The sequence below is a fragment of the Eutrigla gurnardus genome, assembly GCF_963514095.1.
Source record: "Eutrigla gurnardus genome assembly, chromosome: 19".
Classification (NCBI taxonomy): domain Eukaryota; kingdom Metazoa; phylum Chordata; class Actinopteri; order Perciformes; family Triglidae; genus Eutrigla; species Eutrigla gurnardus.
The window spans coordinates 15,199,028-15,224,420 of NC_139930.1; the positions used below are offsets into that span (position 1 = coordinate 15,199,028).

At 41.9% G+C, this 25,393-nt stretch overlaps 1 protein-coding gene across 1 annotated transcript in view; it reads left to right on the top strand.

The window, feature by feature from the left end:
* mmp17a (matrix metallopeptidase 17a) overlaps window positions 1-25,393 on the top strand; it is a 58,468-nt gene that overhangs the window by 20,946 nt on the left and 12,129 nt on the right. The window contains exons 2-4 of the mRNA XM_084035309.1: window positions 12,650-12,782; window positions 13,726-13,861; window positions 21,936-22,222. Of these exons, the coding sequence (XP_083891435.1) occupies window positions 12,650-12,782; window positions 13,726-13,861; window positions 21,936-22,222 (556 nt within the window). The remainder of the gene's footprint in view (window positions 1-12,649; window positions 12,783-13,725; window positions 13,862-21,935; window positions 22,223-25,393) is intronic.

Consider the following 25,393-nt stretch of genomic DNA (forward strand, 5'->3'; position numbering starts at 1 on the left):
ATTTTATCGACAGTACAGACCTTTTCCACCTCACCACGCTGGCTTTTTATCCTGCCTTTTGAAAAAGATCTTCCTTTGGGTAGCAATCCCAGTTATTTAACCTACAGTCTAAGATGTTGGAAGTCAGCATGCCTTTTCAACATCTGCATGTACTTAACAAAGTTATATAAAGTGTAACCTGAATGCCCATGCTGTTTTGTAAGAGCCGTCATTCCTTGATGCATAAAATTGAGTCTCCACACACACTTTGGTTATGCTTTCCTCAAAAGTTAAGAAGTCACAACAGTATGACAGTATTTAGGAAAATGTTTCAATGAGTCAGTGTGTGCTCATGTCGAATGCAAATGCGTCGTGTTTTGCACATCTGACTGTTCTCACTGACAGAGGAAAAAGAAAATCACACTTTCTAACCAAAGAGTCTAAAATGTTGCATTTTAGGACGTTTTTGAAAGCTTATGAAACTGGAAGACGACTGCATTGTAATACCAACGTGTGCTTTCAAGAAAGTTTCTTATTCTAATTCTTTTATTTCAGTCGTACACCTTCCTCAAATGGACCTGTGAGACATCAAGAGAGAGAGATTGACTATTTTTGAGCAGAGGAATGATGGAAAGGTGCTAAAAGACAGATTATGTCTAGACAACACTTTAAGTTGCATACTTCAATTTTATGTAGAGTTTAATGTGTCTCCAAGGCAGCACTCACTCTATCATTTCAGACATCAGAAACTGACAATTCTCCGTGTATCTCAATAACATTGACTTGTTGATGGGTGGCATGGACTGACTAAATAAACCTGACCCTCTCTTTCAAAGATACTTAAAATTCAGAAACTTTCAACAGAATTCAAACGTATTTCCGTGTCAAATAACAGACAGCTTCGAGAGGTTTCGAGGTTTGCACGCAACTCTGTGAATTTCTGTGAATATGACAGATGCAAAAGTACTCTACGAGAGCACCGCCTAAAACTACTCAACAAACGAGCCTTCATGTAATGTGAACCAATCTCACGAGGCTTTCTTTAATTCTTCAGACTCAGAGGGTGGATACCGACTCATCAACTTTTAATTCATAAGCTCATATCATTCTGACAAAATAAGTTCACGCAGATATATTTCAAAATCATCTTATCTCCAGAAGAACTCCCTTTCTGTCAGAAACCCATAGTAGCAGTAGTAGTAGTAATATATAGAACACAAAGTATGTATAGGGAGCAGGATGTGGAAGGTGAATGGGTGAAACTCACCCCTGGAGTCCCATAAGTAACCTATTATCACATTTAATTGACGCACAAACATAGCCTACAGTCGGCTACATACATACACACACAATGTGTAACAATATATAACATAGCTTGCCACGGACGCCTATGTTTGACCTGCTGTTGGTGCTAGAAGAGAAGTCTGAGGATCACCAAAGTCATGACAATGGATCCTCTGGGGATATATGGAATATCTGTAACCCAATCCATGACAATCTTTGCAATAGCTGTTGATATATTTCACTCTGAGACAGTCGACCGCATGGTGGTCAACCAATGGAGAAGCGTGGAGATCACCAGCATCAGAGGGGTTTATCCTCTGGGGGCCATGAATGCCTGTACTATAGTTCATGACTACTTGTGGAGGTATTTATGTCTGAAGTGGTCCGACAAACTGAATGAGACACGTCTCCATCCCTTGAGCTATTCTGCTTGCATGGCTAAGAAAACAACGGGTGATAAGAGTACATTTTAATCTTTTCCCTTGTCTTCTCCATCTTGTTGAAACATTTAGTTGTGGTGCCTGTTGTACAGTATTCTCCCAGGGCCTTTCTCTCTAAGGCAGATAAAAAACTGCATTCTCATTGCACCCTGACTTGAGCTCATCCATCTCACTCACCATCTGTCTTGACCTTATGTATATTCCCCAAGACAACGGAGGGAAGGTGGATTTCATTCTGTCACTTCATACCTAACCTCTTGCCTCCCTCTGTTCACTCAGTTTAAGCCTTTAGACGTGCCAGGTGGACACTCGATAGAAGGAGACGGCGTGGTTGGAAAGATCGCAAATTAAGTGCAATGTCATTGAAATGAACATGTAATGCTGAATGTATACAGAAATGAGTTGAAGTGTTTTTTAGCCCCTTGGACTATAATAACTCCATAGCAGGCAGCACGCAATATCATCACTCGCATCCATATTTCTCATCCAGCAGACACAGAGGGTTCTGGTTCTTGGCTAAATTAAATATTCACTCCTTCTACTCGACATTGCGTCTCTGGTTTGGCCTTCACCAACTCCTTAGAAAATATCTGGAACTTAACTGGCTTTAACTCACTGGGTTTGCCAGCTATTGCATCGCACATGGTCACTTGATCCAATGTTAGAAAAGAAATATATAATTTAAGATTTACAGTTAAAAAAGAAAAGTTGAAAAGAAGAATAATGAATAATCACAGCAAAAGGAAAGCAGTGTAAGAGCCCCAATAATATTCTTCCAGTAGTTCAAAGACGTGAACAATCGGCGCGGAACACAGTCCCTCCAACCATTGTTATTCTCTTTGTGTAGTGCCTCCGTCCTCTAAAGCACACATACCATTAGATGGAGAGAGGGAGAAACGATGCCCCTCGTTTCCATTCAACGTGTCCTTCTTACCCTCTCTGACATCATGCTCGGAAAGGGCCAATGTCACATTCACACACGCATGCAGAGGCACATACTGGAGGAACATCTGGGATTAAGCGTGACCCGCGGGTCAACATATGCTGTTAGTGTAGTGCACACACAGCACTACTGTTTTCCGGGTTTCTCGCTTAACGCGCTGTATCACGGAGTCTGACTAATGTGTCCCTTTTTTACATCTAAGGGCTTCGTGTGCAAACCAGCAGCCACCTGCAACCTTTAAGGGACTAAATGAATGAGTTATCATAATGCATTAAATGTCAATATGACAATTTTGACCATTTATTTTTAGTGGCTCTCATAAATACAAAAGCATTGTGCTGTCAGTGGTGCACTATGCAGACTGTGTTTTGACGGTTGTCTTATTCCCGTTCTAACAGGGAAGGTGTGGTGGATTCTGAAGTGGCATATTCCACTGCACGTCAAAGCACCGGGTGGTTGACTTATACATTTACAGTTGGTGATGATCACATTTTCGTTGGACGGCGGTTTGTTTTACCTTTACACCTCCTGAGATTCAGACTGAACATCCTTGTTGTAGATCACACCACTCAGCACCAGGGTGTTAAATCACAGATGTGGTCTGGCTCCCTAGCTGGTGCAGCATCCAGTTCATCTTCCTTGGACTAGAGAGTCTGGCTCAGTTAAATTCTCACTTTTTTTTTTTACTGCCTGGTAATCTGGCTGCTATTTATTTATTTATTTTGTGTGTGTGTGTGTGTGTGATCACACGTTTCTAGGCTGTATGTAACCTACACTTTCTCTCTCCCACTATTCCTTATATCCTGTTTTCTCTCACCTCCTGTGTTAACAGCGGAGGCGAGAGACAGGTGCACAGTTGAGACTAAATCCATCATTTCTTCAGGAAAATGTTGTTTGCTTTTAAAAGTCTGCTGCTGTTTCCGTTTTTTTTTTTTTCATGAGCTCCTCAGTCAAACGCACGAGCTGTCATCGCCTGCCTATTATATCATTCCGGCGCAGTGCTTAAAGTATACGATTTTCCTCAGAATAAGCTGGTGATATAAAATGGAAAGCTGCTTCTCGACTGCTTTGGAGAATGATAGCATCGCTGCAGCTATTGCATGCACTCCCTGGGTGTTATGGGGAAATCTCCTCGGCTAAGAGCAGAGATATTGTGATGATTGATGTGACACGGGAGGATGAAGAATTTTTTGTGTGCACTAGGAGATGGTTTTTGAACAGTCCTGCAATATTTTATGCATCAGAGTGTTTGTTTCCACATCCATTTTTTGTGTGCCATTTTATCGATAACACACCACATCCATTTATTTATTTATTTACTATGAACTTGAATTAAAAAAAGCTAGAAAATATCTTAATCTATAGTATAAAGCTGTCGTTGATTTGGTTTGCTGTGCTTGTAACCGCACCCTCTGTCTTCTCAGCAAACTGGCTGCTTTTTGGTTTGCTCTGGTCTTTTTTTTTTTTCTCTCCCCACTTTGGCCAGTTTTCTGTCACGTCATCCCCATCTCATCCCTAATCACCCTGCCGTTGGGTTCACGCTCCTCCACAGCTTGACAGTTGACGACAGGAACACACAAAACAAACGAAGAAGACTGCAAGCAAGCAAACATTCATTTGAACAAACCATTATATAAAATACTTAAAAACGTGAATCTGTTATGAAGGTGGAAATGCATTTTATAAGACCTTAAGGCTGTTGGGAATGTAAACATAGCTTTGGTTTGATTTGTTTTTACAAGAAACGAGACAACTTCACCTTTAATTTCTCCTGAAGATATTAGAAATATCACACATTTTTTAAAAGAGGGGGAAATGGGATGGATGTGGTAAAGTCTTTCTCTTATTTGATCATGTGATGAATCATTTGATCACTTGAGAGCAGCTTTTAAAGGTTATCCCTATGTTTTGCCGCGAGGAACGAGTCGCTTGATGGTTTCCAAAACATTTAAACTCCGCCGGGTGGAGACTCCACTCGTTCAGCCCAACTTTAAGTGCTATTGCTTCCTAGTAGCACTTCACTGCTTCATGACCTTTCAACAGACCGGGAAGTAAAGGTCCGCCTGGTCCCTGAGGCATTACGGAACAATGTAAACACTGAAGCGCCATCGGACTTTGAGAGGAGGGCGAGGTTGCGGGGTTAAACGTCTCCCGCTGCCTCATTCCTCGTCAATAAGGTTGGAAAAGACTCAGCAGCTGTTCAGTGGAGAAAAACAGAGGACGGTTTTGTCAGACCAGCAGGGAGGATGAAACATATCAAGCTTTATATAGAGGCTGAAGGGGTGGCAGGGTGAACTTTGACCCTTTTGGGGAAGAGAGTTCGCCCCATCTGACAGGATGTGTTGCATGATGTCGGAATGACTTTAACCAGTAACAGGAGGATGAGGGGAATGCAGTCAGATACAGAATGCTCTGTTCGAGGGCTGTTTATAGGACAGATTTGTCGTCTTCTCTGGTGTATGTGACTTTTCTTTCTCGGTGTCGACGCTGTTTTTCAATCATGCTGGGTGTCACTCTTATTTTTCATCAGAACAGGCCGGTGAATATGAAGCATTGCCCAAACAAGTCGGGAGAACGGGTGTACGTCCATGCAGAGAAATCAAAGTGAAAACTGGTAGAGAAAGAAAAAAAAGGAGTGACGGAAGAGATGTAAAAGATGAAATAAAAAAGAAAATCTTTACATCTATAATAATATAATATAACGAGTCACTGGCTCACACATTTCAGAGCAAACTAATTTTATTTCACAGATAATGTAGCGGAAAAAAGAGCAAACAAAACCATGGGTGATTTAATACCCACTTTAGTAGCCATTGACATCTGTTTGAGCATGTGCACACGCGTATAAGAACTATTAAATTAAAGCAGGACTAAACTTAGAACACCGTATGGATTTATTTCCACCTCCCATTACAAAGAAGTGTGGGTGAAATGCAAACTGGGATTTGTTGTTTACTGGAGTGCTTTGTAGCTTCATCAAAGACTTGTGAATTGTGTTAAAAACTCGGGAGACTCACTTGTTGCTAAGCATTTTCTGGGATCCGTAAAAAAGGACGAGACCTGACGACCGCATTAGTTCTGGTAATGTTTCTTGGTTGATAACTTAAGTGGCAATATCCTCTAATGCAGCGGCTCCTAACCTTTTGTGGCTTTCCACTTTTAATCAAAAGCTGCAGCATCACCGCCCTGTCATAGGTTGCATAATCTGTCGTGATGTTCCCCCACTCAGACAAGAGGTGAAATATCCAGTAATCCGTATGTAGAAAAACCTTTTTCTTGTTTTTTTTTTCACATTTTTTTCTGTATAATAATCTGGTGACTGTCATCATTTTAATCTTCCAACCCAAAATGGATATTTCTAGGTTTGAGCTAATGCAAATGTGGACGTGTACACAGAATAAAAATGCTGTAAACCACATTTGACACTGTAAGCAATAGCATCACATCAAAATGAGTGATGCCAGAATCGTCCAATGTATTTTTTATTTATTTATTTAAACTTCATACATTTTCTGTAAAGTTTTGGTTTGCAGGTAAATGTTTTCTCTTTTCTTTCCGAAACATTTGGGCCATTTTCTAGTTCTTTACATAACCGGGGCCCTTTGTGAGTGTGCACCTTGGTTTTTCGTGTAATTGCTTATTCAACACGTCTAAAATTACAGGCACGATAAATAAGCAGTTACATTGACAAACCTGTCAGGGCTTTTGTATTCGCACATTATGGGGCTCCCTGCAACATTGCAGCAGGTCATTTTACACCCACCTTGTGAAAAACCGTGTGCCACCTTAGCGAAGCATTGAACAGCATGCAGAGTGATTGGAAATGATGTTCTAACACTTTGCTGTATTGTTTTTTTTTCCCCACTCTTTTGTAGAATCACTTATTTGACTAATCCTTTTGAATTTTGCATAGGAACCTAATCTGAGAACTAAGTAGTTTGATTCATGGCACGTGTTGTAATAATAATAATAATAATAATACAGTAAAACCAGGGAACGAACATTATGTTCAGTCCTTTATTTTAAAAACTCATATTGCAATAAAATGTAAAATAAGTAAAAAATGCTTACTGCTTATGTTCTGAAGTGAAAACAACTGGGGCAGATCAAAGTGTCTCATTAAGAGGAATATTAATCCCAACCACACTTTCGCACATTGCACAGTGCAGAGTGAGTTTCAACCAAACGCTTCATCCTGCAAGTAAACAAAGCATGAATCTTCTTAAATTCCTACATTCCTGTTATCCTTGTTGTGATTGCAACATACCCATCCCTACCTCATCTGGCTGTCCAACATCTACTCTGCCTTTCGTCCATCTGACTCCTGCAAGCGATAAGGAGGATGAGCTGATGAGATCTGCTTCATGTTTCCATCCCTCTACTGTTCTCCTCAATCAACGCCTTTCCTCTCTCTTTCCTCTTTCCCTCATGCCGCTGTTTTGTCTTGTCCACTGGCTAACCCCATGGGGAGATGTGTAGGAGCAACTCATCAGTGAGGGAGGCAGGGGAGAGCGCTAGGAGGAGGGAGAATTATAGATAGAATAGAAAGATATTAGAAAGACAGATCTTTGTGATCCAAGGTTTTAACATGTGGGGGGTAATATGGCCAGTAGAGAGATTTAGAATGAAATGACGTTGAACATGTGCCAATGTTCTCCATGAAATACACTTGATCTTTAAGATTATTAAAAAGTATATTTTTGTGTGGCTACTAGTCAACTTAGTTTTGGTTAATAATGCAAAACATGTAGAAGAATTGCACACACTGCAGAATTTGACACTTTTCTTTGATGATCCTTCTATGTTTCTGTTCCCTTGGATTATTGAAGAAAACCTCTTTCTCACATTCCTCCAACACAAAAAACAGTATTTTTTAAAACACTTCCGCATAAACAACCTTACGCTTGCACACATAAAACTGGTTAAATGAGATTTATATGCATGAGTTGTGTGGGCGTTTGTAAATGGTTGTTTCCATATAGTATTATTCTTACTATCAATGCCTGTTATTCTTCCAGGACTTTCATCATTAAACTCTCAAAAAAATAGACCCAAATTAATTTTCATCAAACTTCAGAATGAACTATAAATCCACACTTTTCACCGTTTCTGTGTGTCTCTGTTTCTCTTTAATTAATTCCACATTGATCCTTAACCCTCTTTATGGTGATTCTACATGTGTAGTATAAACCCTTAAGTGTGTCTTTATATTACCAAAACTCTCCCTTAGTTGGCTTGAAAATTGGCTATGAAGTTGGGTGTTTTTGTCCTTGGTATAAAACAGTAGTTGCGGTCATTTTGAGTATATGGAACGTGTTTTTATCCTGGAAAAATAGTAGCGGAGGTCTCACGGGAACTTATAAAAACCACCCCTACGCTCCCCTTTAGTCGATTCAAGTCAAAGTAAAAGTTGGTATTAAAACACACACCAGTAGATGCAGTATATGTCACACACTCGCCTCTGTCCTTGGGTGGAATGAGGCCAGTTGGGACCACGGGATGCCTCAGTGTGTGTGTGTGTGTGTGTGTGTGTGTGTGTGTGTGTGTGTGTGTGTGTGTGTGTGTGTGTGTGTGTGTGTGTGTGTGTGTGTGTGTGTGTGTGTGTGTGTGTGTGTGTGTGTGTGTGTGCGCTGTTTCCTCTTTCTTCCTTGTTTTTGTGGTGGATGTTGTTCATGCAGCTCATGCATGACTCACATTTACACACTCCCTCTCTCTCTCGTGGTGTGTAAAATCATAGTCAGTGGTTCGGTTTGATGTTCACCAGGATGTACAACCGAAGGTTCCCGTGAGGACGAGCCGATCTTAACACTCAAGAAACCCTCTTCATCAGAGGTCTCCTTCCTTCTCACCCCTTTTAACACCTTTTCCTTTTTTCTATTCATCTCTCCTCGCCTTTTATTTATTTATTTTTTTTACTCTGTTGACTCTATTTTCTCATTCACACATAACATGCTGACACCCACACTCGCTGTACAGTCAGCCTTTCTTAGCAGCAGGCAGCCCTGACAGCTAGATGGATGGATGAGTTGGGACTCATGACATCAGAGGACAATGACCACGCTGTGTGTCCACACCACAGTGACAAACTGCATTTTATTGAACCACCTCATCACCGGACAGGATCTGGGAGATGTGGAATAATTAACAATTGCACATATTCTATATTTACAGAGAAGATTTTGTAGAAACTATTTAATTGGGCAAACATGTCAAAGACAATCATTCCTCTTGTTTACCTTTATTTTTTTGTTCTTACATAACCTTTTGTGTGACACAAGGAACTCCTAAGTTCTTGAGCTACTTGTTTGTAGAATACCGGTAGGCTGATTTTTGGGCTCCGTTCTGCAACTTGGTCAAGACGGCGAAAGAAACTTTTATGCCGACCACAGCACAGCGACTGGAAGGCGACGGATTACTACTGTATACAGCAGCGATTTGATTGTTCAGAAAAAAAGGGGAGCTTGCTGCATTGGCAGCTTTGGCAGAGCATGTTTTCTGAATGCCTCTCATTTGAGGTAGGGGAATATGGGGAATACTGGAGTGTCGCACATTATTTTTGGTTTTCTCTGTCTGCTCATCCTAATAACGCATGATTAAAGAAGGCTGGAGTATCAGCCATCGGCGTCATCCCCCTTTGCGCTGCAGTTAATCACAGATTCCGAGAGCAGGGGTGGTTTCAGTTCTTTATCATAAATATGCAGCCGTTTCTGTCCCTGCACGAGAGATATTTCATCCCTCTTCACGCTGTACTTTCTCTTTTCTTATTTTCTTGTGTAATCAAACGTGGCCTTGAATGTCGTGCCTTTTGCTGCTTCAAGGATTCTGAACAGTTTCAACAGTGGAATAAGACACTCATGGTGGTTTTCTCATGCTGAGTGTTGCAATTTATGTTGCATAATATGCGTGCTGTGGCTCTTCATTGTGTTAGAAACGATGTACAGTATTAAGAAATGCCTATCCAACAACTTTCATGTGGATTAAACCCAGTTTAATTACACACATGAGCGGGTTACCTGGACTGGATTGTGTTTTAATTCTACGAGATCATCTCTATCTCTATTTTAAATGCAGCTACTGCAGTCCAACTAAGTGTGTATATTTTTATTTTATTTAATTTCGACTTACTTTAACTGATTATTTTCCCATTTTGCACATCTCCGAGCCTCATACAAAAACACCTTGAACTTGCCTCCGTGTTTTAAAGGCACAGCACATATCGCCGTCCGCTGTGCTGCTTTAAAACCAACAAAGACAGCACTTTTGATTGATGCTCTCTTAGTGGATTCAACACTAACGTGTGTGCAGAAATTGCTCGGTTGTAGTCAGAAGAACCCCCAAGGCATACATGCGTTTTATGGATATGCAGATCCTAGCTGTAATATCCACATTGTTCTTTTCTGGACTAGATATGGTAAAAAAAGCGATTCATTTAATAGCAGGAGAGCAGAGTGGATGAGTAAAATACTCTGGAAGGGTTCAAGTGGTAGCAAGCTGGTCCTCGAACGTACAGCGGCTGTCTGGGCATTCTGTATCCGACCCTCTACTCCAACTTCTCTGCGGACGGCAAGAGCCTGACATGGAAATTTTACAACAGCGATCGATATTGCCTGATATCTTTTGTGTTTTTTCCTTGACATCTTGCCAAAACGTTCGTTATGCTGACACTGAAAAGTGGGTCGGGTGGCTTCTGAACCTTAAATGTGCTTAGCTAGAACCTCCAACTCAGCATCGCAACCTGGCCCACCGTCCCAATGCCCTTTTCTACATTTGCCTCATCTTTGTAACCTTTAACTGCTGGATATATGATTATATATGCTTTTATATAATATATGCCAGATGGTTGAAACCTGGCTTAGAAATAAAAAGGACGATGACAGCATATATATTATGATTATTATGTTAATTAATATAAATGCTGTCACCATCCTTTTATTTCTTATGCAGGTCTCAACCATCTGGCATGAGCACGGATGCTAAAAGCACATCCTCACATAGACAGTAACTTCTGTTTTATTAGAAAATGAAAAGAAGTCTCCGTGACATTTATCAGGATATTAAAATAAAAGATGGCATTGTGTATAAACACATTGGGGAGTTATTTTGCACACATGCATTATAGCATAATTCATTGGGTTTTACAGTTACAAGAACTTTACTCGGGTAACAAAGTTTATTGTCTGAGTCGTTATTCGGACACGTTGTATCCACAGTCAAACTTCGTTTTTCAGTGAACGAGGCAACAGACAGGAACTTCAACTACAGCAAGTCAATGGGAATTTCCCATTGTTGTCCATCAAGAAGAGTTTTCTTGATTTCTCTGATTAGTGCCGTTCAAACCCATCAGCAAGCCGACAACAAGAGACAGAGTCACAGCAAGAAGGAGACCAATATAATAATTGAAAAAATGAAACGGAAATGAATATTTCCGGAAACAAATTATTTTCACCATCAAATTGACACAGCTTGAATATGAATAAAATAACCCCGGGGAGAGACTTCTCAGCGGTAATCACACAAGTCGCAATAATTCCTTTGAACAGCCCAAAGAAATTTTAACAAGTCGCAAAAAGCGATCCAAAAATATGGGGAGGCAAGTGATGAATAGGGCTTTTTGTGGCAACTCAGAGGGAAAAACACGGGTGCAAATAAAGAAATGAATGATGCTACTGGGACACTTTAATGGAACGGAGCCACCGTTAATGTTAACGGTAACACCTGTGCTCTTCTGCGAGTCAAAATGTCTGCTGTTGAAAAAAAAACAGTTTATTTCTATTTAACTATTACAAATTCAGTTCACACCGCATGCGTAAAAAATCAATTTGTGAAATTGGACATTGTGTGTATTTTACCTTCACACATGATTAAGTAAGCAATCTAATCCGCCGTTTGTCTCAGCAGTCAGTGTGTGATCATTTTGACTAATGTTCGTATGCTTGTGTGAGTCACTGGGTGAGCGTGCCGTCATTTATATACAATGCAGGACAACGTCGTCGGCTTACCCCGTCGTGACAAGAAAGCAGCAGGTGTTGCTAATAACGACAATTATGTGTGTGTGCTCTTTTTAATTGTCCCAGTAGGCCACGAGCAGCGAGCCGTCATGTGTTATACCGGAGTCCTGGAGGTAGAACACCTAATTGGAACGCATTATTCACGTTAAAGCGTCTGTGCTTGATTTTATTTCTCTCTGCAACGCGTCGAAATATCTGTGATTCATTTTGTGTCGAGGATTTATGGGTAAACTGTGTTGATAATGTCTCATGTTCAAGTGTTCACTCTTCACTTGACGTCAAAAATGTTCCCGTGCAAGTATTTATAGTTTTACTATTAATACTTAATGGTTTTACTTTACAAACATTTTGAGTACTTCTGCCACTGCCCATACCAACATTACCAGTTAGAGAATGCTGACTGGGGCCCTCAGATCCCTAAATCCGGCCCTTAAAAACAGACCCAGGTCGGGGTCACTCTGTGGTTATGAAGTAGAGTATGGATTTAATGGAGTGGAAGCTGCAAAGTTATAAGTTATGTGCTGTTCCCATGTATCCTAGGCTATCTGCTCTCAGTTGTAATATTACCCAGCATTCATGTAGCATTATTAGCTACATCCAGGATCAGAAACGGTAAACTTAAATCAGTGAGCCGCTGTCTTCCAACTGCGGACATCTTGGACCGCAGAGCCCGAAGCTCTGCCCCTTGTTTATTCAAAGCTTGTTTATTCATATATTGAACATGCAAATTGGACCAAATTCTACAAAGCACTCCCTTGCCACCCCGGCAATGCACGCGCCAAATGTGAAGTAGATCGGAGAAGCAGTTCTCGGGGTTTTCAAAAAAAAAAAGAAGACACAGACAGAGAGCTTTGCTTTATAGTTAGATATGAATCCACAGACAGTAAACATGAGCAGGTGTCAGACTCTCTCAGCAGCTTTGGGATACTTGGAGTCCTTGAAATGCCTGTGGGTGACTCTTGAACTCATGTGTCTGCTTTTTTCTTCCCTTCCAGGACTGGCTGAGTAAGTTTGGCTACCTCCCGCCCCCTGACCCAGTGACTGGTCAGCTTCAGACCAAGGAGGCCCTGACCAAGGCCATCAAAGCCATGCAGAAGTACGGAGGGCTGAGGGAGACCGGAGTCTTAGGTATGTGGCTGTGTGTGATTGCGTTGACAGGGGAGGATTATGGATGGAAGCACCATGTGTGTGTGTGTGGAATAGAGAAAAAGAAAAAAAAGATACAACATCCAACACAAAACACAGCTTTAGATACCGCCAGTTGAGTCAATCATTCTGACAGAACAACCGTAGAACATGAAGAAAGCCGCATTTTGTCTGTTTTGTACCGTGTTGCCTAGATGTCGCCACGCCCCCGGAACACCTCCTAAACATAAATCACTCTGGCTGTCACACACGTCCACAGTGGAAATGACAGTGCTGCATGATATGTGATTGATAATAGCGGTATGTGTGAAACAGTATATTGATTGATAAACCTCCTTCTATTCTCCCTTACACATCACTTCTCGCACATGCAGTTTATAGTCGGCCTCACTCACACACACACACACACACACACAGTGCTCTTCTCCAAACAATATCATTCTCTGTAACGCACACACACCGCTGCGCCACGCTGCTCGCATACACAACAGTGGAGGGTAGACAGCCTGATACTGTGGGAATGGCTTTAAGACAGCGGAGGGTGTCTGCAAGCAAGTGTAATTTATGGCCCCAGCAGTAGTGTGCAGGAGGGAGTGTGATTGTGCATGTGAGCGGGTATCGCACAGAGCGCGTATGATTTATCGCCTAAGTGGACACTCCGCCTCCCGCACATGCACACACACACACGCATGCATACGAGCGCATGCAGTCTGAGTTACGGCTCCTGAAACAGTGATTCACAAACAGATGTTGAGCCGCACCGGCGGGTGTCGTCCACTGTGTTAATCTACATTCACACGTTAAGTCGTTAAGTTTTCCACGGAGCTCAATTAATGAAGTTCTATTTGCGGTGTCGTATTAATATTTGGTTTCATTAATGCGCCTCCATTAGTCTGTGTTACTGTTACCGTTTCTCTCCCTTTAGACCAAGCCACGCTGGGTCTCATGAAAACACCCAGATGTTCTCTGCCAGATGTTCCCGAGACCGAGGTGACGATGGGCCGCAGGAAACGAGGCCTGAACCCTCAGAACAAATGGAGCAAGAGGCATCTTTCCTGGAGGTAGGCATGAATGAAGCAACAATCTACGTTGAGACGCTATAAGGTTACATGTAATGCTTAGCAGAGATGAGATCATGGAACCTGGCTGGAGGGAACAAATCCTTAATTCTGTCGATTCTGTCCAGAAGTCATAAACCATCACATTCCCATTGTTTTCTCCTCCGTCTGTGCAGCCTTTGGAAGATTAGATTAGGCGTCTCTTCCTCAAGGTGGACATCTTCTGGTTGCTAGATCGATTGTTGGCTCAGAGGAAGAGCAGGAAATGCATGCAACGTTTTTTTTTTTTTTATTTGCACACAGACAGTAATTGCATCTCCAGGTCCACGCAGTCCTCCTCTCAAACTCAGTTCCCCCGGAAATATAAAAGCTTTCGCCACAGACTCATTCTGCAGTTTGTACTGTACATGACAAAATAATATGGTCATGTTAAAGCAGCTGGGCCATCTGTCAGGGACACAGCTTAGTGTTAAGACGGCAGGGGAAGAGGCAGTGGAACATATGGCTGTGCTGTGCTGATCCACATGTGCCGTCAGGGCTGATTCAACAAGGAGATGATCTAAGCTGGTGCTGGCCAGCTGTGTAATATGTGTGTACCCATGTGGCAAGAAAACAATCTACACATTAATGCTGTGGATACACACATGCATGGACAATTAAAACCCCTTGGAGATCCCGAGCCAAGTGGTGTGGTCTTTGGCTCACATCTGAACTTTCAGGCTCATGTGTCACTAAATCTGCGTTTTTTTCTTTTATTTGTCATTATTCGTTGGTTCCATTTCTCTCTCTAAATGACACGGGAAGACCTCACAAAGTTTATGCTTACACTTGGAAAGAAAAGCTAGATGATCAGGAGGATTAACAGCTGCAGAATCTATAGAAATGTGACATTTTTGGCAGAAATAAACGGAAACATGAAAAGTTGGAGTTGATTTAGTGACACGCTATATGTTAGGGCAGCTGTTGAAGAGCAGCATTGAATGTTGCTGCGGTTACTTACAAAAAAACCACAGCAGGTTAAACTGCCTTAGTTTAGATGGGGAGCGGGGTGTTCACTGCCGACAGGTCACCATGCCACCTCACCTCAGTGGGGTGTTGCTTTGCCAGCAGCTGCAGTGTGTGCCGAAACTGCAGGAACACACTGAAATACACAGGTAGGTCAAAAGCCTCGGCTATGCTTTCAGAAGATGGGATGATTTGATTTGCAAGTGTATATGCAGTGAGAACGCACACGAGCGGCATGCAAATGTGGCAGTAATGTGTTTAGTGGAATAGTAAACAAGCATTTATGTCCCAGAGGAAAGCCTTTATTTTAGCCCAAGTTAAGGAGAGTGAGCACGCGGGTCACATGAGCCAAAGCAAACTGCGGCGGAATGATAACCCGAAGAGGCTGGTGGATCTAAGGAAAGGGAAAGAGAAAAAAAAATAGGAAAATGAAACAGAAGAAGCGGAGGGAAAGCAGGACATCGGGGCACTGGAGGATTGAAGAAACAGGTCGATAAGCAGGAACGATGGAAAGGCTATGGGAGCACGAGGGAGTGAGGGGGCTGCAGTAGCTCTACTGCAAAAGCAGGACAGAAAATAAAGAAGGGCTCGGCCTTAGAGGAGGAGAGGGATGAGGACGAGTTGTATAACGTTGAGTTGAGCTCCTTTCTAAGGAAAACAGAGACTTAAAAACTTGAATCTGCTATTTTACTTGAGTTTCCTGGTCCATCTCAAGCAGATTTAACAGATGAGTTCAGAAGGATGACTCACTTGTCACCGGAGGGGCCGGGTGGTTATGGCTTATTGATAACATTATGGTGACTTTGTCCCCCCCGTGGCATCGCCTTGTTGAAATAATCCCCCGCATCCGCCCACTGGAGGCTTTTCAGTGAGAGATACGGACGTGTCTTTGGGGTCAGGATATGATTGCATGGGGGGGGGGGGGCTGCCGTGAGGTCTCAGCTGAGCTGGGGAAACCAAGTGGCAACGATCCAGCATCGCGCTGCACCGACGCCGTTGCAGAGAGTCAACATCTGCTTCAGGGGAGCCGACAGGCACACTGCTGCGATGACCCGCTGTTTCATGACTGGAATATTTAGCTTATTTTCTCGTCGCTGGCTCGACCTGCTCGCGCTTCTCCGCATATTACAACTGCCAACCCACTATTAGACCGATATCACACGCCTTCCGGTGCCTTGAGCTTGGCCCCTGCTCGTCTATGTGAAATAAGGCAGCCTTGTCTTTTCAGTGCCGCAGTACAAACCACCTTCCTACTCGCTAGCTCTGGCGTGTTGTGTGCAAAGACGCCAAGGTTTTACTGGAAATTGAGATAAACTGTACAGACCTTGTGTCTTTAGTAGATTTATTTTCAGCCCGGAGCTCCTGTCAAGAATCGCATGATATATTTACGTTGCTTTTATTACAAACACTTGTGTGTTTTATTCGTAGGTTTCGGATTCAGTCACATTTTGAAAGGTTGCCATATGGTGCGGTTTATCAATAAAGCATTGATATGCTGCAGAGAGCCGCAGCTCCAGGAATGTGTGGTGTCGTTGAATGGAAGCATTTTGTTTTTTCTATCCAGTTATTTTTGTTAAACGTGGAAAAGGTATTGTTCCTTGTTTGCCTCTTTATTAGACATCCACTGTATTCTGGTGCTAAACTTATTTGTGTGGTTGAAAAATCATTTCCACACTCACTCTAAAACTTTATTCAACTCCAAGGTCCCCGTGCAGAGAATGTTTATATTCATCTGCAAAAGAAGAATTACCGAGGTGTGACTTGTCCTCAAATACTTTTACATAAAGTTACTCGAGAGTGAAAACACTTTGAGACTATTGAATAGGTATTCACTCGGGTGCAGCTGTTGTTTGAATAGTTGATATATTCACCTTTTGGGTGTCAGTCAAAACTAGCTGGACTCTTTCTTTACTGGCGTTAACACAACAGCACAGCATTTGGAACCACTGGGGCTTATGGGTGTTGAGTTGGAGGATGTGTGGTCTGCAACAAGAACAAATACAACAATGCCAAAAACATGCATGTAACTTTTGGTTATTATGCACATAGCTTTGTAGCCTAATTGGCAAATAAACAATAAAGTTATAATAATTGAGTTTTACACAAGAAAGACATTAAACTGCCTTCCATTCCATTTAAATAACTAGCATAAGCAAGGCATACCGCCTTTACAAAACCTCGCCCATGATAGCGAGCTAGATGGCTTTTTCACTGATATTCATGATCATCCCAATGATGGAAACTTACCATGAATACCTCCAATGTTTTTTTTCTCATAATTTAATGATTAAAATCCTATATCCATCCCTAATTCCGTGAAAAGCACCCATTCCGTCATAAATACCTAGTTTTACTCAACACAACTTGGATGCAGCTCTTTGAGCTCTCTGTTTATTTCTGACGGCACAGCTCCATGCAATAAATAGCACAGTTACGCAATTGGCCACAAGAGGGCACTTGAAGAGTCAGCAGCCTTTCCAACAGACACAGGTGCATTGAAGCAATAAGCCAATATAAAAAAAAGCAACATATTTTAATTGGATTGTTGAGATAATATTTTGTACAGAGCATGAAATTGCATAACCTAATTTCCTCCCTCATTACATATTTATAGCAAAGTTTGGCTAAAGATCTTGCGAGGATGGTTTCATAGATGTTCCATCCCTCAGATAAAATGTGAAACAGAACTCTAAAGGATCCAAACTTTTATTCACATCTAGAAGGTTTATTAGGTTAACTTACTTTAGTTGTACTTGCTCATATTATTCATATAATTACATTCGTTATGTTGGGAAATTCATCTGACTCGGTTCCAGTGCAGTACAAACTCAGGGTGTATTAGAGTGCATTATTATATGTGTGCACATAATGCCAAAAAATGAATTAGTTCATCTATTTTTCATTTAAATTCCATTATTCATTCATAGGCGTTGTCCTCACTTCCGTTTCCTTCAATCATTTGTTGCTGAGGCCAATTTCCATGAAGGCAATATCTTGCAAAACGACGGAAATCATCTGTTTTCGTCATATCAGGACAGTTTCAAATCAAATCAGCTTTAAATGAATCACGCATTTCATACTTCATCACTCCATCTTTCTTTCACATGTGCATTTTCATCACATCCATGAACAACATGAATCGGCATCATTTCCTGTCAAGCTTGTGTTCTGGTTAACACTAATTTGCCCAAAAGAATGTCTCGCACGTAAAATGCATTACAAAACATCGCCATCCTCGTGTTGATTTAAAGGCGAAAAGATGTGTCTCCCAAAACCTGTGTTTATTTCCATTTTAATGGCTTCTCTTTTCTTACAACGTGATAAATTGAAGATTAGCTGTTTGGACAAGGCGAATTAAGAGAGACTAACACCTTCTCTAAATCCAATTTCTCCCAAAGAAGCACACCCTGCTTTACAAGAAGTCAAGTAGTTCATCACTTTCAAATTAAAACGCATGTTTTTTTTCATCCACATTCTCATTACCTCTTTTGGCACGGTTGGGGGGAAAAAAACACCGGTTTCAGCACGTCCTTTTATGTGCATCAATTTGAGATTAACCCAAATTAATGTTAACACATAACATCCGTTAGATTGTCCAGTAGAGACGTTCAACCAACTGGAGAAAAAAATGGCAAATATAAGATTGCAAATATGAATGTATGTTGTTTTGATGATCAAAGACGGGGATAATAATCGGGATGAAATGTAATGAGATTGATTTGATGCATAAGTAAATATAGAGTCATCGGGAGGCTGACTTTCATCTTCTAGCTCGCTTACGTTCGTTCCCGTCAGCCTGCAACAATGTCCCTTTCTGTTCCCTCCTCTCCCGTCCTCCCTTTGTTAGTTAAGCACCGTAGCCAAAGATTCACAGCCAGTCCAGGACTGCATGCTCAGTACTGTCGGGGTGTGCTTTGATGTAAGCAGTTCTTTATGGGGGTATTATATTTGATTGATGTGGAAACGTCTGACAGTACACTCTGTTCTCAGATATTTATTTGTGAGTCAATGATGCACACTCAGAGAGCCTCGCCGCCGCTAAACAGCCCTCGACCACAGAGCCGGCGATGACTCCCGCGCTGTGCTGCGGTAAAGTGCATCTGCACTTTATTTGCGTCGCCAAACTCTGCTGGCTCGTGCGGTCGTCGCTGTTTTTAACTGCTCATCGGTCATGGTTATGCGATTTGAGGAAAGATCATTCATGCCATTATCGCACAGCTACGGGCTTTGATCGGCCACAAGTTTATTCTTTTACAGCTGAGGGAGCCGTGCAGTGATATGACCTTTGACTGCAGTAGTGTTTCTTTTTTTGTGTTTTAGAATCGTTTCCCACTGAGGAAACAACGCGTCTGTTCCAATCAAAAGATACAGTTTGAAAGATTGGGACCTATTGTTATTCAATTTAGGAGTAAGGCGAGAGGATCAACACCCCTCTCATGTCTGCAAGCTGTGTATGAAGCATGCAATTAGCTTAGCTTAGCATAAAGAGTGGAAACGGGGAAACGACTAAGTCTATCATTAACTCTCTCTGCATCACAAATGCTCATTTATTCACACATTAAACTTTAAACAAAAACGGCCCTTCTTGACCGGGTGCAGAGACTTCCTGTGTTGTCATCACAGTGAGGTTGCTAGGCAACTAGGGGCAGACTGTGGGTCATCAGAAAGCAAATGTGCGCATTCCCTCACGTTCAAATTATACATGTCAAATTATTCCTACACTGCCACGATTGAAAAGTTGCATTGGATAGATATACAAGAGATACGTCATTACTGACAGGATCATTTAATAGTATTCATTTATCAGAGTATTTTATAATCAATGAAATCTTACTCTCGGTCAAGAATATCCTTCAGGAACAAAAAACAAGTCATATTTTATTCATGACACATGAATTTAACATATTCAATTCAATTACTCACTGACAACATTTGCTTATTGTGTCAAGAAAAACAATACATTATGATTTAAGCTAAGTATATCTGCTCAGTCCAACTGTTATTCAATTATGGGGGATATGAGGAACAGTAAATTATTAAAAAACTATGCTCGTGTGGACTTGAGGGCAAACTGTCTAATCGACAAAAAGCGCTGACGGCAGTTGGTGGATTAATTAAAACACAATCAATACGGTTGTTAAAATCATGGTATTAGATTGACGAACTGACAAGATCGCAGCCAGACTCGGCGAGGTTAACCCGATGTAAAGGACCCAGCGCGGGGATATGACACCCGGCTCATTTTCTATGCACCTATGATCTCCTTATGTAAACACAAGCAGCTCTCTGGGGTTCCTCGGTTCATCTGAGATGCAGGGCAGGAATGTTCTGACCTTGGCGGACCTGCCCACTATCACACACACACACACACACACTGTGCTGACACACATTACGGTTACACACACATACTCCAACAGCGACAAAACAATGCACTGTGCCTCTCCATCTCTCCCTCCCTCCCTCATCACCATTCCCCCGAACACACCGACGTACACGATCCGCCCTCGTCCATCTGCATTAGGGCTAATAAGCAGGTGAATTGTCTGTGGAGGTTTCGCCATTTGTGGTGACCTTGGCTAACTGTGCCTCGCAGTTCCTATGAATAAGTGGACTGTGTGGGCGCCTTTTTTTTTTTGTGAACACAATCGGTGCAAGAAAAACAAACAATCACACTCCTCATGGAATCGGATATGTGATTAGATTTTGAAATGAGCAGTGCATACATTTTCATCTTAATGAGGTAAAACTCCCACCTCATTTCTTGGAGCTAACCCGTGTTGCCGCCCATGCGTTTCTGCGACACGTTGACATATTTGCTAATTTATACATGAATTAGATGCGCTAATGAACTCGTTGGCAACGCTTGGTGTGTTAAAGACACCGTGGTGAGAGCAGAACAACGGGCAGTTCAAGTGTGCACGAGGGGGTAAAAGCGGAATGTAGTCGCAAATACGACACAGCCTGTTTATTTTTCTGTAATAAGTATTATTATAATGAGTATTTTGTTTACCCTTTGATTACAGATGTACACATAAACCCTGTTCACCCTGTTCCAACTTAACACTTATAACGCTTGGACCCCTAAAAGAAAATCAATCATGGAGAATGTGCATATATATATATATATATATATATATATATATATATATATATATATATAAAAAACAAGGTAAATTGCCAAACATTGAAGAGTTGAATGAATTCACCGTTGAATGAGAACAGACAGAACCTGCTTACTTTTACACCTTGAGAAGTGATTAAAGAGCTCTCGCCAGTCTGAGCTCCTCTGGCAGGTGTTCAGATGTTTGACTTTGGCGGTGAAGGTCCGGCCAGGTCAGCCTCGGCTACAAGTGGAGCCGTCGGAACAGCTGCCGCTCCGGCTCGTGTGGGAGTGAAAGGTCTTGAAATGTAGCTGGTGGGGAAAGTTCGATTCAGAAGTTGTCAGTAAAATATTGAATTTTAAGCGAAGTTCAGCTGCAGGTAACCGCCGACCTGGCGTTTTGTCCGAGGTATGAAGGCTGGTCCACTCTACAGCACGTTCACTCAAGTTGGCGGCTGTTGATTGTCAACACTTTGCTTCCCACCTAAAGAGTGAATGCAGAGGTCTCATAGTTTCATTAGTCGTGGATGTCTGTATTGTCATCAGAATGAAGCTATGAAAGTCTGGAACGATCTGCAGCAGCAGGAATTTAACACCCAGTGAGAAAAGATGAGATGCATCAAGGCCGAGTTAAAACACCCATCTATATTTCTATCCTTCGTCGGCTCTGACACAGATGATGAGATAATGTGTGTGTCTATGTATGATGCAGTACATAGATTTAATATTCTGTATTCGACTTTTTTTCTCTTCAAACGAGGGAAACTTCTTCTAAGAAAGTAACATTTTGTGAGGAAGTGCATCGGTGAGCCTGAGTCAATGTTCCAGGCAAATATAATGGTCTCTATTCAGAAAGTTACATTTGCTGAAAACCACAAAACAAATGAGTGAAACTCTGGAACCCAGTCATCCCTATGTCTCTCCTCCTCCTCTTATGTAACGTATCTGTCTCGCCCCCCTTTCTTCCCTCAGAGTGAGGACCTTCCCCAAGGATTCGGCTGTCCTGGGCAGGGACACGGTTCGGGCCCTGATGTACTACGCCCTGAAGGTCTGGAGCGACATCGCGCCACTAAATTTCCACGAGGTCGCCGGCAGCGATGCAGACATCCAGATCGACTTCACTAAGGCCGACCACAATGACGGATACCCCTTTGACGGGCCGGGGGGCACCGTGGCGCACGCATTCTTCCCCGGGGAGAGGTTCACAGCTGGGGACACGCACTTTGATGACGACGAGGCCTGGACCTTCAGATCTCCAGGTGAGGAAGCGACTTCTGCTTATGCATGCACTATACTTATTAGAAGGAGGCGAGGGATGATGGAGGCGGAATGGATATGGAGATATTCGAGGAAACATCTCACCAAAGCATTTCCTAGAGACTCCCAGAGTACTATAAAATGAGGGGATTGAAACGGTCGGTGTCGAGGAAACGGAGAGGACATGAAAAAGAGCCTGAAAACTGTTTTGAACTTCCACGCTCGCCAAGACTTCTATATCCAAAACTAGAGCGCTGACTGTATTTTGGAGCCAAGCTGTGCTTCTGCCCTTTGTTCATGCTCCAGATTCTATAATTAATATTTCATTAGTTAGAACTATGAATATAACATACAATGGCTCCAGACCCAGGACTCAGAGTAGTGACTAAAGCAGTGGTGGGTTGTTATCTAAGCTTATTAGGAGACATAAAAGACGGCCTTTCATTTCTTCCGACTGCCTTAAACAATCCACTCTAACACGCCTTAAAAGTTAAACAAAGTATTTTAGGTTTACTTATTATTGATCCCACTTGATTGTTAAATTATGCCACAGGAAGACAGAAAGAAGTACTTTGACGTAAATAAAAACAAGAGGCTATAGTACCATATTTAGAGAAATCAAAGTATTTTTACTTGACAGCTGCTTCGATGAAAAGCAACGTGAGTGGCGTGACTCTCCTCATCGAACTCGAGCAAAAAGAGCTTTTTAACGGCATCTCCCAAACGTCAAACTTTTCTTTTATATAAAGGAGTATTTCTCCCAGCACTGGTGAGGTTATCAATTATTAATAGCACATGCAGATCAGGTACTTATTTTTTCAGTTTCTGGGGGAAAAAATTGATAGTTATGTGTGCAATATCATGCTGATTGCTTGATTTTAGATGGAAAAGCCACAATTCTTCGTGCTCCTCGAGGCTCCCTGTGGGGTTTTCAGGCTCACTTTGCTAGTCCTGCTCTCCAGAGAAGGCGCATCAAGCTTGTAGCAGAGGTGTAGATCACTGAACCACCCGGGGAGTCTATGATGCAGCCAGGACCCGTGTTCATGTCTCTCCTTTTGCTTTTGCCCTAGAAAACTGTGAACCATATGTCACAGGAGCTCGATCTGCTCAAATTAGACCTCGCTGCGGGCCGATGTCGGCACGGCGCTCCAGTAGTTGACTGAACAATCTGCAGAAAATATGGGTTTGGTTAATGAGAGCAGGGCAGTGAAGGAGGGAGGGGTCACGGGTGTGACGTCATCACCTCAAACTAGTTCTCCATTCAAAATCAAAATACAGAGAAATGGGAGCAAGACCTTGTTGGATGTTCGTGCTGCCGAGGTCTTACGCTTGAAGGCCAAAAACGTACACCAAATAAAATGCTTCAAACTTTTGAATTTCCTGTTCAGCTGCACTCTGTAAAATCACTCAAGCCCAGTTTCTTACTAATCGATGAAAACAACCCTGCCACTGTATACCGATGTCTCTGATTTTGTAACATTCTCCGAACAGAATTAGGGTTTATGTGATTTGGGATATAGATAGTACACTAGAGACAACATTATTATACTCTATAAAAACAGCATATTGTTTATATATTAGATATTATTTTGACACTGTCTCAAACACCGTTAGCAATTTGGGACTTACATTTATGCGAATTACACAGTTTCTGTGTAATTCTCTCCCTTTCTAATTCTCTCCCTTTCTAATTCACTACAAAGTGATATTCAAATGTTTCAGCATTGAGCACCAAGAATGCACACTTAGAAAGTAAGAAATGACCTACTGCATGCAGCATCTACAATTCTACAAGTTGTAGTTCTACTTAATTTGAGTGCAGCCATATTCTACCACACCATGCTTCTATGTTGCCTTTATTTCTGTTCAGGTGCAGGTGCATTAACTGTTTTTGTCCACTTGGGGGCAGTGCCGAACGAATCTGTAAATATTAAAGTTAATATGCAGAGCATGTGAGGAAACCGTTGCCTATTTACATATCCAGCAATATCTAGCATTCTTTTCTTATCCTTTTAGCTAGCTTGAGAATTGCTAACTTGCTAAGTGTGCGGTTTGGCGCTAAACTGCAGCTGAAAACGACACCGATGAGAACAATTTGGAAGGAAGTGAAAACAGTTCACATGGGTGATGCTGTACACATTTACACCAATTAAGTCATATTGATCTACAGGTGATGACGGACTAGCTGTTAGCTTTTTTGTTGAGAAACGCTCGATGTCAACACGAGTTTTGTTTGTTCTCAAGAAAACACAGTGTTAAAATATTGATCATAGCAGCTTTAAAGAGAGTATTTAACTTGTCTTCTTCCTCTAGTGTTGAGGAAGGATGTTGCCCATTGTTGCAAACCTAAAATGGATTCATTAAATTTGGCCCATTGATGTGATAATCCCACGTCTGCTGTTTTGTATAGCAGCCATCCAGTCTGTTCAGTAGCTTAAAGGATTGTTTCTCTAGAGCTGCCAACTTGCCTAATGTAGCACACTAAATATTCACAAAAGGAGTCAATGCGGGCCTCCATTCCTCTCAATTAATTTATGACATGACATAATAGCTATTTGTATTCACTTAACCTTGGCCCGGCCAAAATCACAGAGAGGGGAAGTGTCTCCAAACACAAACAAAATAGAACAGAGTGTGACCGATGCATCGGCGGGATATTATCGGCCAATTATAACTGCTGATTGCAGTGCAGGGATGCCAGAGATGCGATGGAGGTCATTTGGAAACGGGGCCGTTATTACATAGTTACATAGAGCAGGTCTGGATGGAGATTGTACCTGCGGTAACTTTAAGGTACGAATGAGAGTTCAAGAATCTGACTTGTGGTTTCACTTCTCGGAGCTTAGATGGAGTTCAGTAAACTTTGATTTAAGTTTCAGCTCCGTTCCTCCTCTGGAATATTAACATCAGTCATGTTCAGCTTCCCGTTTAAGTTTTAAGGGTCGGGGTCTGTGATGTGTTGAAGCATGGAATACAATTAAGCTTCTTTCCAATAATCGAGTCTATATGGGTAATGGTATCCTCTCTCTAAGGGTGAAAAAAAGGAAATATGCAAGTCAACAGGGGCTGCAAATATGACCAGAATTGATTTTCAGGGAGCTCGCGAAATAATTTCCGTCTCACAAAAAAAACGATCGCCTGCTCCGGCAGTTCTTCTGCTTGAACAATTCTTC